This window comes from Phaethon lepturus, unplaced genomic scaffold (genome assembly GCF_000687285.1).
Source record: "Phaethon lepturus isolate BGI_N335 unplaced genomic scaffold, ASM68728v1 scaffold49244, whole genome shotgun sequence".
NCBI classification, from domain to species: domain Eukaryota; kingdom Metazoa; phylum Chordata; class Aves; order Phaethontiformes; family Phaethontidae; genus Phaethon; species Phaethon lepturus.
Window position 1 is genome coordinate 18,816 of NW_010533476.1, and position 13,479 is coordinate 32,294.

General features: G+C 42.0%; 1 protein-coding gene across 1 annotated transcript; it reads right to left on the bottom strand.

Annotated features, from left to right (window-relative positions):
• Positions 1–9,488: 9,488 nt before the first annotated feature.
• LOC104619344 (protein shisa-1-like) lies at positions 9,489–11,057 on the bottom strand. Its single transcript, XM_010285185.1, has 2 exons — positions 10,787–11,057; positions 9,489–9,973 (listed from the first exon to the last, which is right to left on the bottom strand). Exons 1-2 carry the CDS (start codon positions 11,055–11,057, stop codon positions 9,489–9,491), a joined length of 756 nt encoding a protein of 251 aa, XP_010283487.1.
• Positions 11,058–13,479: the final 2,422 nt, after the last annotated feature.

Genomic DNA, 13,479 nt, shown 5'->3' on the forward strand with positions numbered 1-13,479 from the left:
TGTATGTTACTGATGCTCTGACTCCCTTGGCTGCTAATGTTGAACTGATGCCTCCCAGCGTATTATCAAGAGATATCGTGATAGGTGAGATGATGTCTTTAAAAACACAGCTGAATGTGCCTGAATACTCATGCTCACGTTAGAGATCCTGTTATACTTGTTTCCATACAGCTCTCCAGAACTACCATACCTGTGCTCTGAACTGCCTGTCTGTTAAGAATTCAGTACTCAGTCCTCAAAAGACTTCATTATTAATGTAAAAACCCTGCTCTGGTTAGAGCCAAGTTCTCTCGTAGGATTATTGCTCTCTGTCTGACCTCACCAATAGAAAATATTAGTGGGGCTCCATCAAATTTCACACAGATAAGCAGTGGGTTGCGGTGTGCTGGATGGTATGGATCCCTTAGCTGAGAGCCACGTAGTCTAGAGTGAAAATATCTAAAGAAACTTTCAGAAATCACGGTCTTGGCAGAAATCGCTCTTTTAGTGAAAGTGAAGCATGAATGTATTAAGTTGGGCAAGAGAATTCCCCAAGGTGTTCTGCTGAAGGTCTTGTAGGATAAAAACCCACTTACAAAGCAAGGTCATGTGTGCAGTCTTGCATGTATTTTTTTTCTGCCCAGGGCAATATTAGTTTGTAAGTTCCCTGTGCTGTTTGAGCCACAGCATTTTTGCTTTTAGAAATCTGACCATTGCTCCTTAATGAGCGCAGAAGGAAAATAAACTCCCACAAGTTCAGATTCTCCTATTCACTGTATGAGTCTCTTACACAATTTATTCAGTTAATCCCCTGCAGAAACTCTTTGCCATTGGAAAAGCTTGGGTGGAAGCTCTGAGATTTCATGAATTCCAGCTGTGACTGTTGCCACTGCATACCAAATTGGAAATTAAATTTGTTTTGATTACAGTACTTGAAAAAATTCTCGTGGTGATCAGGTTTATTCCTACTAAAATCAACAATGTAGTTTGTAAAGGATCATTCAAGGTTTCACTTGTAGGGCACACATTTATTTGATAGCTTTAAGCCTGTAGTTCTACAAAGTGGTGAGTGTGGGTTTTGGCACTTTGTACCAGATCAAAAGCTCCAATGCCATATGGAACAAAGTGAACTAGTGCAAACTCTGTGTTTCGTTCAAGTTTGTTAAAAACAAAAAGTTGTGTAATAACTTTGTCTCAGCAGATTTTATGACATATCTGGTACCATTTATCTTTACAGAGCTGGCAGAAAAGTAACATAAACCACAAAGGCTGCATAAATACCATAGTGTACGCTCTGGCTAGTTTGATAAAAAGTGTGATCATGTTGTCCTGCCTAATTCAATCGAATTTATACTGCCTAGTACTTTGTATATCTGACATTAAAGTTGAACCACAGCCTCCATGACTAGGTAATATTGTCTGAATAAAGGAAATGTTGCCAGGAGCTACAATTAAGAACCATTCAAGGCCAAGTTTCATGAACAATATCTGCCTGTGAGGCTCTGGAACACCCACTTGGGGATGTTTGCAGGCTAGCTTGCAGAAGCCCAGAAGACCCTTCTGCTCTCATTTGCTGCTGCTGTAACTATGAGTCTTCAGTGCATCTGAAATTTAGTTTGCAGTTTTTCAAGTTGGACACCCCAAAATTAAAAGCCTCAAATATTAGTGGACTACTCTAGAAGAATTAAGCCTTAATCTATCTGCTTTGATCTCCCTGTCTGTTAAACTAGTAATATAAATACTGTGGACAAGTTAACAGTTGTAACTGCAGTTACTGCCGTATAATGCAGGATTTGTCTCTTTCACCTGGCTACCTGTTTTCATGAAACTTCTGTGACAATTACGCAGTGTTGTGATCTGTTCCTCTACACCAAGTATAGAAGACTGGCATTGAGTGAGGAAGAGGACATCTTTTCATTGGAGAGGAGCCACTGAGGTCTTGACTGGACTCATTAAAGTGAGCTGATGAGCAGGTGATTCATGCTCTGGCATGAGAGAAAATCTCATCATGTAAGCCCTAAGAACACTGGATTCCTTTTATATCATCGCTTTAGTATCATAAATATTGGCACCTGCCCTTATTGGTACTCACAAAGAATTCTGCTCACCTTGCTATACACAAAATCTTTGCAACTTGCTGTATTTACTAGAAGACTCTGATATATATTCTTCCACACACCACTTCTTGCTCTCTCACCTTCCTTCCTCTTCATCATTGCAATTGCATGGCAGACATGAAGGATGTATCTTCAGGTAAAAGATGAATTTATTAGTGAGGGAATGTGAATGAAAGACACAGAGAATTGAGAAAACATCATTTAACACAGTTAATTGAAAATTGTTCCTAAAACCATCCCCAAAGCAGAAAATGTTTTTGCTTTTAGCTACAGATTATTTTTAACTCTATCCCAGCTGAAACCAGGACAAAGACACAGAAATAAATGCAGCAGGTTCATTTTTATATCTGTGAGGTAAGGAGATTTCACTGGAAATAACATGAGTTAGTTTATAAATCAGTCTTTCTTTTTATCTTCATTTTTCTCCAAGACTCTGATATGAAGGGATCACAGCAGCAGGAGATGGAAAGATTGTGGAGTAGTTTTCTTAATGATTAGGCCAAGAGCTTATGCAAAAACCCTTACATTCTTCCAGTGGAAATATGTGTGCAGTTTTACATAATAGCCAGCTCAACATCCTTACTGAAATGTAATAGTCAAATTCAGGAAATGAGGGAACAGAAAGAAAAAACAAAAAACCCCAAACTTCACATGGAGAGCCTGGATGCTGGAAAGACCTGGTCAGTTAAAGAAGAGCTCTGCTCCAGAGCACAGCACAGTCAATAATCTGATGTCCCAAGGAAACAAGACTTACGTATTGCTTACTAGTCAAGTCCCCATTCCTAATCTTCCCCAGTACCTTTTGCATCCATTGATCAAATCATGCATATATGATACAGGAGCTGAAACCTCAAGGGTTTGAAGTTCTTGCAAGTTTCATGAAAACGGGTTGCCAGGTGGAAGAGGCAAATCCTGATAATACTCCCACAGAGAGGTGATTTGTAGCACTCGCCCAGTATGACCCACCACCGGACAGTGAGCTGTAATGAATAGCCAAGCCTTAGGAAAGCTTCACTCATTTTTCACCTTATTAGGCATCAGAGCATATAAACATGAGGCAACTCCAGAGGAAGCCACGCTTCATTAGCTTCTGAGGCTGACAGAACTATTTAGCAGTAGTTTTGTTATACTGACAGAAGAACCGTTATATTTTTCACACGTACACACGATCATAGACTTGCATCTTTAATGGCTTGCACAAAGAAGCAAAACAAAAAAAGAATTTAAATAAGATCCTTATCAGAAGGGAGATAACATATGTGGCCCTTGCAACCATTTTTAATGAGCAGAACCCAGGCAGGCTTTTGCAAAGGGGATCCTCTGGAATTAAATAGGTGGTGCAGAAAAAATCCGAATGTGCAGGTTAGACTGCAAGTTGTCTGCATTATATATTCTGCTAAGTGCAGAATTGAATCCCAGTTCCTCCAAACCTCAAAATGCATTTGGATCAGTTATCTGTTTGACTAAAGAGCCCAGAGAAATTAAGAAATTCAGCTGCAATCCATGAAAGTAATAAAAGCGCATACATCTCTTGTCCTGTCTGCTTTATGCCAGACTTTTTCTGGCATTTCAATGTTACTCAAAATCATGATGTTATCTCAGTGTCCTAGCAAGCAATTCTATTCCCTTATGGAGATCTAGTAAGAAAATATCCTGCGCAGCTGTTCTAGAGCTTGATCTGTTCATAGAAGTAATTTTACTGGTACAAAGTGTGTGTTTGTCAGTACAACTGCATCTGTACTAGAAGCACTTAGTCAGTTCAAAGTCGCAGTATGCCTGTGTTTGTAAAATGTTGCTGGAACTGACTTTGCCTGAGAATCTATAGGCCAGGACCTGGTCTTGTGCAGTGCCAGCTGTAGTGAGGTCCTGGTTCCAGAATCAGCTTCTCAGGCTCTGACAGAATAAAAATGAATAAACTGTAAAGATGGACAGGATTCCGAACTTCAGCATCCAAAGTGCCCACCAAACTCATTGTCACCTTATTCTTCCCAAATATTGCCTGGCAAATTAAAAAAGAGGACTAGCAAAACATACCATAATTTGTGCATGCACAAGTCTCATACTGAGATGTGTCATTCATTCCTTTGTAAAAGCAATAGTCTTGTTGCATTGAACAAGAAGGGACTGCAATAATCAGCAGTTGAAACAGGAGATAACATCAAACACCAGTGAGCTGGGGTTTGACTCTTGTTGTAAACCAGTATCAGGATCATCTCGAGCATGATAGACCTCTCCTGGGCCCTCATCAATCTATTCCCGTTTCTGAAAAACGGGAGATGGCAGTCTCATTATATGAGAACTACATGGAAATCTTTTGTCAGTAATATAGTGACTGTTAGGGGCTTAAGAGAAAAAAAAAAGTACTCCAGCAAAATCCATGTGCAGAGCAACAGGAAAGCGTGCAGGCAGGCACCAGGTATATAGGCAAGCAGGTCACTAAAAGCAGCTCCATGCCATATTTCCTAGGGAAGGAAAAACATCTACGGTTTCATTCTGCATCCGCACCCAGGCCTGCCAGGCTGCTGTCCTCTATTTCTGCTTAGCGGTGACTGCCTGATTTCTCAGCAACTGGGGTGAGGTTGGGAAGGCAGCAATGGGGCTACTATGCTAGCCATCACGCGTCAGAGGGAGGGAAGCAAGCCGGCACAAGCCGGCAGCACTTCGTGTGAGCTGAAACCTCCCACAGTGCTCCTGCTCCAAAGAGCTTGTTTAATTAAAAAAAAAAAAACAAACAAAACAAAACAGAAAGTGTACTGGCAAGAGTTCTCATTTACAGATATGGATTGCATCTCTCAGAGGCCCTAGAGGGAAGGGTGAGCACATAAGGATCTGTTTTTTTTCCTAGACAGGCACAGATTTACTGGAAAAAAGAAACTGCAGCCTTCTCCCCTCCTCCACATTTGTGAGGTGTGGTGCAGCAGCACATTCGCTCTCATGTCAGATGCCGTAGGGGCTATGTAGACACGTAGTGTCTACACACTATGGTAGTCTAGTGTATAGTAGTGGCTGTGCAGACACATGCATCCATCCAGTCAGGACTATGGCCTTTCCTCCATGCCCCAACTTGTTTTGTTAAAACCATCCAGTCTCACTTTGCCCTGTGAACCTCCTCATGCATCTATATCAAGACACTGAGATTCCAGGAGGCACTTCCCAGTATGTGATTCTTTGGTTAAGCACTGTCCTTTCTACTGTATTAAATACAACATAAAGTGGTGGTGTGAAGACAATCAAAACTGTTTCAAAGCAATAGAAATATATACCTTGCAGTAGAAATACATACAATTTTCTACTACAACTTTGAACTTACATTGTAAGTAACTTCACTTTCTTGTAGGAAGAACCTAAGGAAACAGTGTAACTTCCATATGAGGAATGCTTCTCCTTGCTTTGAGATCCCACAGAAAACTCTAGGTTTTTGTGGGCTTTTGCGTTCTGACAATTTTTGATCCATCTGCCAGGATAGCTGCTATTCTTCAGTAGAAGAATAGCAAATCAGTGTAGCTCTGCTTGAAGGATAGAGGGGTTTCTTGTTTCAGTTCAGAGTTGAATCGACTTGATTGGAATGAATTGTTGCAGATCTTTGTGAAACTTGGCATAAACATGAAAAAAACATACAGCATCTATAACAGTCAACTCTGGGTTTACATTTAAAAAACTGCAGCTGTGCTGAATGAAAGGAAATCTGTCACTTAATGTAAGGCAAATATCAATCATTATTCTTAGCCAAAGAAATTCATTATACTGTTAATACCCATAGTGGACTCATCTGAGTTACAGAGCCAGGGTTGCTGGAATCTCTTCACAGTTGTGCCAATACGCTGTGTGGCCTTGGAAGAGGTAAAAAGTGAAAGAGGTGAAAGACCTTGAAGAACTTCTACCCAAGGGAAAACTGGAGATACTTACCTGTTCAGAAAGAGGGATTGCTTTTTATTCAGTACTTTAACAACTATGGCTTTATAGCATGAGAAGTAAAAGCTCTTTAAGTTGCTTTGGTTTTATTTTCTAGTAGCACAGAGTGGATTCATCAGCACTGTATATTGATTCAGTGCAAAACAAGGAGTAAAACAAAAATACTGTGGAGACAGTTACATATAACATAGAAACCTGTCCTGCTTTGAACTGGTTCGGTTAAATCTGTCTAAAAAATCTGGAGAAAAAGACATTTTGGTTTCTCTCAGATCAATTGGGAACAGATTGAAGCTAAAGAAAATTACGACCACTGTTCAAACCAAGGCAATGCCATATGCAGACAAGCCTGTAAAAAACCACATGGACACCATTCCACAAGCCATGTAACAAGGTTTTAAAGGCTAACACTGCCATCTTCACCTTTTCAATTCTCAGCTTATTTAATGAAGTTCTTTCTTCCTAAATTCAGAAAGAATACAAGAACAATTCAGATCACCTGTGTCATTACTGAGGATTAAGGAGCAAAGAACGTAAATCACTTCTTAATTAGAAGTTGAGGGGAATGGGATGGGGGCATCATTAGGCAAACAAAGCAAAGCACCCAGTACAATAGGTGCTAAGTAGACTATTAGTCTCTGTTAAGCACTTCTTCTTTAGCTTGAAGCAGGAAAAGCAGTTTAGGGGAAAAAAAAGGGATTTAGCAGGAACATATCCCATCTATCTAAAGATGTGCTAAACACAGTAGCAAGGCCCCTCAAATTAGTAAAGGGATAGAATTTACATAAAAAATACTCTGTGGTTTTTCCTTAGTCCCCACATGAGTTGATCTGATTTTAATGCAGATGCTAATTGAGTCCAAGGTAATCCGCGTTTGCAGTGGTGCTTGATGGAAGACGTTAAGCAAACGGTTCTTTGAAAAATGTCTCTCCAGCCCTCGGAGCGCAACAAATTGGTTACTTCTTGTTTTTGCTTGCAGTTTTGAAAAGAAATATTGAACCACTGAAATATTTGACCTGGCTTTGTTGCCGCAAATTTTAGTTCTAACGATATAGCAAACACTGGGATGGGGATCCAGAAAATTCAGTTGTTCCCAGTGCTAGCTTTGCCAGTGAGCATCTGCTCAGTTAAGCCCCTTTGCATTTCCACACCCCACACCCCCCCTCAGTTTTTCAGTTGTGGAATACACCGGGGAAGGTGGGGGAGAGGAAGGTATGCTGACTGCAAACACTCTGCTAATCCTCACCAGAGAACAATTAAGGCAGCATTCACAAAAACATTTAGTTTTTCTGTTCCTTGCTTCTGATCAACTTTTTCTCTTTTAATTCTTTAGGGTTACACTTGAACTTCTTGACCTTTTTGTGGTTTATGGTATCAGGAAGGCAGTTTCTCAGGTTTCTTATATAATTTAAAACCTTATCCTGAAGCTGCCTCCTGGAGAGCTTTCCATTTCTGTTGAAGTTGACAGGAGGTCTAGATGCACCACAGATTGAGGCTTAAGTGTACTGACTGTCAGGTCACATATTCTTCTATGTGGAATATAGTTCAGAAAATCTATAGTAGAGAATAATCGTGTTTTACTAAAGGAAAGACTAGCTGATAAAACCACCTATTCTCTACTTCTAACGCCCGAGTCTGCTAAGCATAAGCATATCTTCCTAACAGCATAAGCTCGTTGCTGTGTATTTCGCAGAACAAAGAGCATCGGGAAGGGTTTTGTTCATTTGTCTCTGAACTGACACAAGTTTTTGTCATGATGTACTATCAAAATTGGACATTTAACCAGATAAACTGCTGCGTTCAGCTACGGATTTTCCTAAGCCAACTGAAAACTACAGTTATAAGAAAAGAAGCCATTTTCTAAGTGCTTTCAGCAATAAAAGTTTAAAACTTAACTTTAAAAACCATCGTTCCAGCTGTAGTACTGTGATTTGGCATAGTTATCAGTAAACCTCAGTGACCTTTCACTGACTGTAACAAGGACAAAGCTTTAAAGTTCAAGTTCGTTTATTTCTGGAAGCCTTAACTCACTATTTTTCAGTACTAAAAATAAGTGTACAATATGAGTCTCAGTATTTTGGGGAGGCTTTTATTTTTATTGTATTCTGTTTTCATGCTTGTACTTCACTCCAATTTTAAGAGGAACTCACCATGTAAACATAAATCACTAGCCCCGGGCCAGCTAAGCTCTGTGAAATTTCTGATGCACAGCCATGAAAGAAAGTTCTCCAAATAATTAACCTTGCCCCTACAAACGAGGGCACTCGGTTATGTGTGTGTTTAGTATAAGCATTACCGTAGGACAGACTGCTCACCAGAATTAAGATGTAACATTCTGAAGTAAAATATACATAAAGCAGTGTAAGGTCATACATTCGTTTACAAAGTGTGTTGGTCCCACTGACTTACAAGAGAAGTCTCCAAGCTTCTTTATCGTACCAGTTTTCTGTCTGATAGGCAGTACTAACACAGGAAAGGCTTTAGCATTTACTTATACACACAAGATATTTAAGCCTTGGCCCCTACTCCTACTGGTAACACCTGTGGAGTCCTTTTAACATGCCTCCACAGTATAATCACTCGGGTTTCTGTGCTGTGAGGAGGTGTTAAAACACTCCAGCAGTGAGTAGTGTATTTTGACAACTTCTTCCTATCAGTGTCCTGCTGTGGAGGGGATGGCTGCAGCAAGGCAGCATGCATCTTAACAAGCAGTCAAAGTAGGCAAGCTTTAGCAGCATATTCTTAGAAAACTGATTGGAGTCTTATTTTGTTCTTACCTTACCCTGTAATTCTTCATCCATTTGAAGTGTCCAGTTATATAAAGTAAGAAAAAAGGCCACTAAGCTACCGGAAGAGAGGAAGCAACATATACTTTGTTTCATTACCCTCCCCTAGGATCTGTGCTAAGCGTACACTTCACTGAAATTAGGGCTAGAAGTTGCTCCAGCACCAGTTAACTGATAGTTCATCAGGAGCAGGTGAGTCACAGGCAGTGTTTCACCATCTTGCATCAGTTTACTTGTAGGAGTGTGTAGATTAAGTACAGTCTTCTCGTGCTTTACAGGCTGTCAAGTGTCCACCATTAATAACTCCACTAAGGCACCTCCCTGTCCTAAGTTGCTGAGAAGCGACACAGCTACAGAAACTGAAACCAAGTTCTCCGACTTGTCCCCTAGAGCATGGTATGGCAGCTTGAAAGGACCAGGGAAGGGTGAAACTAATTTCTACAGTTTCAATCATTCCTTGGACAGGTATACAGGCCTCAGAATCTTGCCTTTTTCAATAGCATTAAAATAATACAAGTTAAAAAACCCAAGAACATCAAAGAAGTTCTAAAATGTCACCTTCAGAGCTATGAAAAGCCAAAATTGACTCACTCCCTAATAGCGTCAAACATTTTAAAGTCCTCGTTTCGGTTCCAAAGAACTTTTTATAATAGCGAAGTAGCATCCAGTTCAGGCTGTATGCCGATGTGTCATCTTCTCAGACATGAACTCCTGAGTACATCGTTTGGTCACCCTGTGTTACTCCAAGAGGCGATGCGTTAGCACTGTGTCCATAAATTGTTCTTTTAAGGAAAGGTGCTGGAGCCATTATTGCGGTACGATCGGTTGGTATTCTGTGGTTAGCACATGAAGGGTGCAAGAGTTGCCCACTGGTAGATCGGGGACTTAAGAACCGAGTATCTTCAGCCAACCCAATAATAGGAAGGGATGGAGCTAGAGTCATGCAGATATTGCTGGTCTGAGGACCACTACCCAGTGAGCTTCTGGTGGCAGAACTGGAACTGGAGAGGCGAGAAGGAAGATCAGGTTCTAGTAGCCAAGTCTGGCCAGGTGCAAGTCCACTTTGCTGCCCCTCATCCTGGGATTTTATGCATTTGCAGCAGCAAATTCCAACACAGGCACCGCCAACAACAAACGCCACAAATACAGATCCAACAAGAAGGAACGGCAGGTACACGGGCACTGAGAATGGAAGAGGGACATTAGCCGACTATTCATTCATGGGGTATTCTAGGTTATATTCCGTTCATCATTCCTCCAGGCATGCATGCACCAGGGAGCAGGCCAGAGTAGTTCTACTCCCAACTATTCTTTTGCTGCAGCAAGACAATTAGAAACTGGCAATTGCTACGGCAAGCTGATTTGAAACTGCCTCAAGTACAGAGGGTCGGACCACTCAGGCCTATAGCATCTGCTACCAATATCCGTGCAAGAGCTGTTCCAGTACTCCCACATCACAGCGACTGTTCACTTGGGCACGATTAAGTAGAAATTCAGACTTGTAACTGAGTTTTACAGTTAGTACCTAAGCTGCTCTTGAGTTGCCCGTGGAATCTGAGTTTGAGGGCTACAAGCATTTTTACAAGACAGAACTTAAATACATTACTTAGAGCCATCCACATGCTGTAGTGGAACATGTTAGCAACACACATTCCACCAGAGATACAAACATCAGAGGCGTTACCGGATTACCTTGTTAGTAGCTTAGAGGCTTTTCGAAGAGTAGGACTGACAGAAGAGTCTTTTGAGCGAAGCCCCAAGTTACTCCCTCTGCCCAGTGAAAGGAACAGAGTGGCACTAGCCCATGCAGCCACCAAAAAAAGAACCGTGCCAAGGCTCCACACCCTTCTGCTGCAGTGGTTACAGCTTGGAGCTCTGAAGAGAAACACAGGAAGATCTGGCCGACACCATCAAGGCACGGTTGCTACAGGGGATGCAAAGGAGAGAGCAGATCTGATATGCCCCCACCATCTGCTCGAGGCACTGGAAGCTTACCTGGCACCGGAGGCCTGGGGCTGGGCTGCTGATGGTCCCCAGGGCACCGGCCCTGGTCCAGACGGGCCTCTCTGGAGGAGCAGCAGTAGCGCAAACTGCAGGTCCCACAGCACAGAGTGGCCTCCGGGCCATCGTAGCGCTCGGGGCACTGGAAGCCGCGGTGCCAGCGCTGCCCGCTGCCAGCCCAGCCGTGGCAGTACTCCCCTGCCTGCCCCGGGGTGCGTCGCAGGGCCAGCAGCAGCACCAGGGCACAGAGAACCCCCCTTGCCATGGTAGGCCACGCAGGGCGTCTCACCTCTAGCCACTTGGCCCACTCTGCCCTTTTTTTACCCCCCTTTCTTTTTTTAAAGGCAAGGCGCACACCTCCCCAGGCAGCTGCAGAGTGCAGAGCTCCTAGACCACCAGCTACCCCCCAAGACACTGCCTAAGCTCCTGTTCCAGGAGGTTTTATCTCTTGGCCTGTGACCTGCCTCTAATCCCCTCTCTTTACAGCAACAAAGAAGGACCCACTAATTGAAAACCATTTGCAGCTACTCCAGCTCCACCTTCCTCATTTCCCTCCTTCATTCCTGCAGGGAGCAGTCAGGGGCTCCTGCTGGAGATGGCACATCTCTCACTCATGGAGAGGCATTTCGACTAGCAGGGCACCTTTAGCAAGGCCAAGGAGTGCGGGGTACAGAAAGCCCAGGGTTGTCCTGGTACCAAAGCTTCATTCCTTCAGGGGCTTGTCAGTAGCTGAAGTGTCAGAGGTGAGAGGCTGGGGACTGAGCTGGGGACAACGCACGATGACAAGCGAGAAATAAAATTTCCAGAGCAGAAAGAAAATACAGAAAAAACAGCTTCTAGTGGGCTCTAAAGTGTAATTGGTACAAACTGATATCAATGTAACTTTTACCTTGTTTAACATGGATAATCAATTACATAACTTCAAAGAAGAAGATTTTAATCTGAAAATGTAGGAAAAAATAATTTTGAAAGCTCTACATTGGTCTAATTTCTGTCTCCATGGTTGAAAACTGAGAGGCTGAAAACCTGCAAGCGTCTTTTCCACTTCTGCTTTCCCTAACACACAGTGCAATCCATGAATTAAAAGCATGTTTCCGGGGACAAAATGCCTACTTTAAGATCTCTAGAAGTTTCACCGACGCAGGAAAATCCTGCAGTGTTACGAAGACCCTATAGTAGGACAGGAGTGGTAGTGACCTCTTCATCTTTGAACTAAAAATAAAACCAGACCGTTTGTGGTCTTTTTCAGTCCCTTTACAAGTCTAACTGCTTGCTGTATTAACAGGATCCGTGTCTGAGGCATGGTTAGCCTGTGCTTAACTGGCATGAGGAAGAAAATTATTGCTAATTGAGCACTTTGAAAAGCAGGGAGTTAGGGCAACATCTTTCCACCAATATCCTGGTAATGAGTAGCGCTATTTGCAGCTTGCTTGAAGACTCCAGAACATATTCTTCTATGTACACAAAAGCTCGTTCCCACACAATTTTTTATGAGTGTTGCCGTTGATTGTAGAGGGAGGCTGTCCAATGATGCAAACTTTTAGAAATATTTGCACAAAATTATGTCCCTTCTGATGATTTTTTGGTTTAATATTGGATAACAGCTGGTACATTTATGCTTTATTAACTATTTCATAGGTTCAGATGAGTCGTATTTCCATCTGCCAAAGACATCGACACCACCTTTGCCAGTCAGTCGCCTTTTGTGCATCATTTTTTAATTGGCTTTTTGCAAACATGGTTAAAGAGATCCTTGGATTCAGAAATGTTAAATGAAATCTCTATTTAGAACTAGAAACCTTTCCAAATGCTGCTCAGCGCATTGAGATATGCATTTTGCCCTGATGCATTTCAGCTCTGCAAGTGTAAGGTTGGCTGAATGCGTAGGACCTAATGCTGTAAATCCATGGGCGCGATCCAGAAAATAGTGAGCCGCCCCAACACCCTTTAAAAGACAGCCAGAGGTGAGTGATGTGTGCTATCTTGGACTGGACTCTCAAAGCACTGAAGTGATACTTTAAGCCCAAAGCTATATTTGCCTTAAAGCAAATTCTAGTTTATTCACACATTCAACTATTAGGCGAGACTAACTACTAACTTTTATTTGTTGTTATGGGAAAAAGCAGCCTCAGACAGGCTTTAAGCACGTGCTTAGCACTTTGAAGAGTTCATCATAATAAAATGTACCTCAGTAAAGATAACGGGATGCAATTATCTCCTCCCATCTTTTATGTTAAGAGAGTATAAAGACACCTGCTAAGTCAGGTATTCAAATGATAAGAGATTCCTAAAGCTGTTCCTTGCGTTAACTCTTTGAATGATGGCTGCCCTTAAATGATTTGCTCTCTCTGCGTATACACGATCTTTAACAACATGGTCATGTCTTATTTTTCCTGCATAGGATTGCAGTACCTCACTTAGCAGGGATAAACTCTTGGAAACCAAATGCCTATTCAGGGTCTGCACGTGTGTTTGTACGTGTTCCAGGGGGGATTTCTTTCCTCATTCAAAATCTCGCATCTTCATTTTGTCATAGACTGTTCTGTGCTGCGATGTCCATTTAACCGCTGCAGAAGCAGATGATTGTAATTATGTACAAAAATTGTCTATGCTTACATAACTTGTGGCACATTTTGAATTTTGGCATGATAAAAGGGCTACATGGATGTATTTCGATGCTGGTTGTG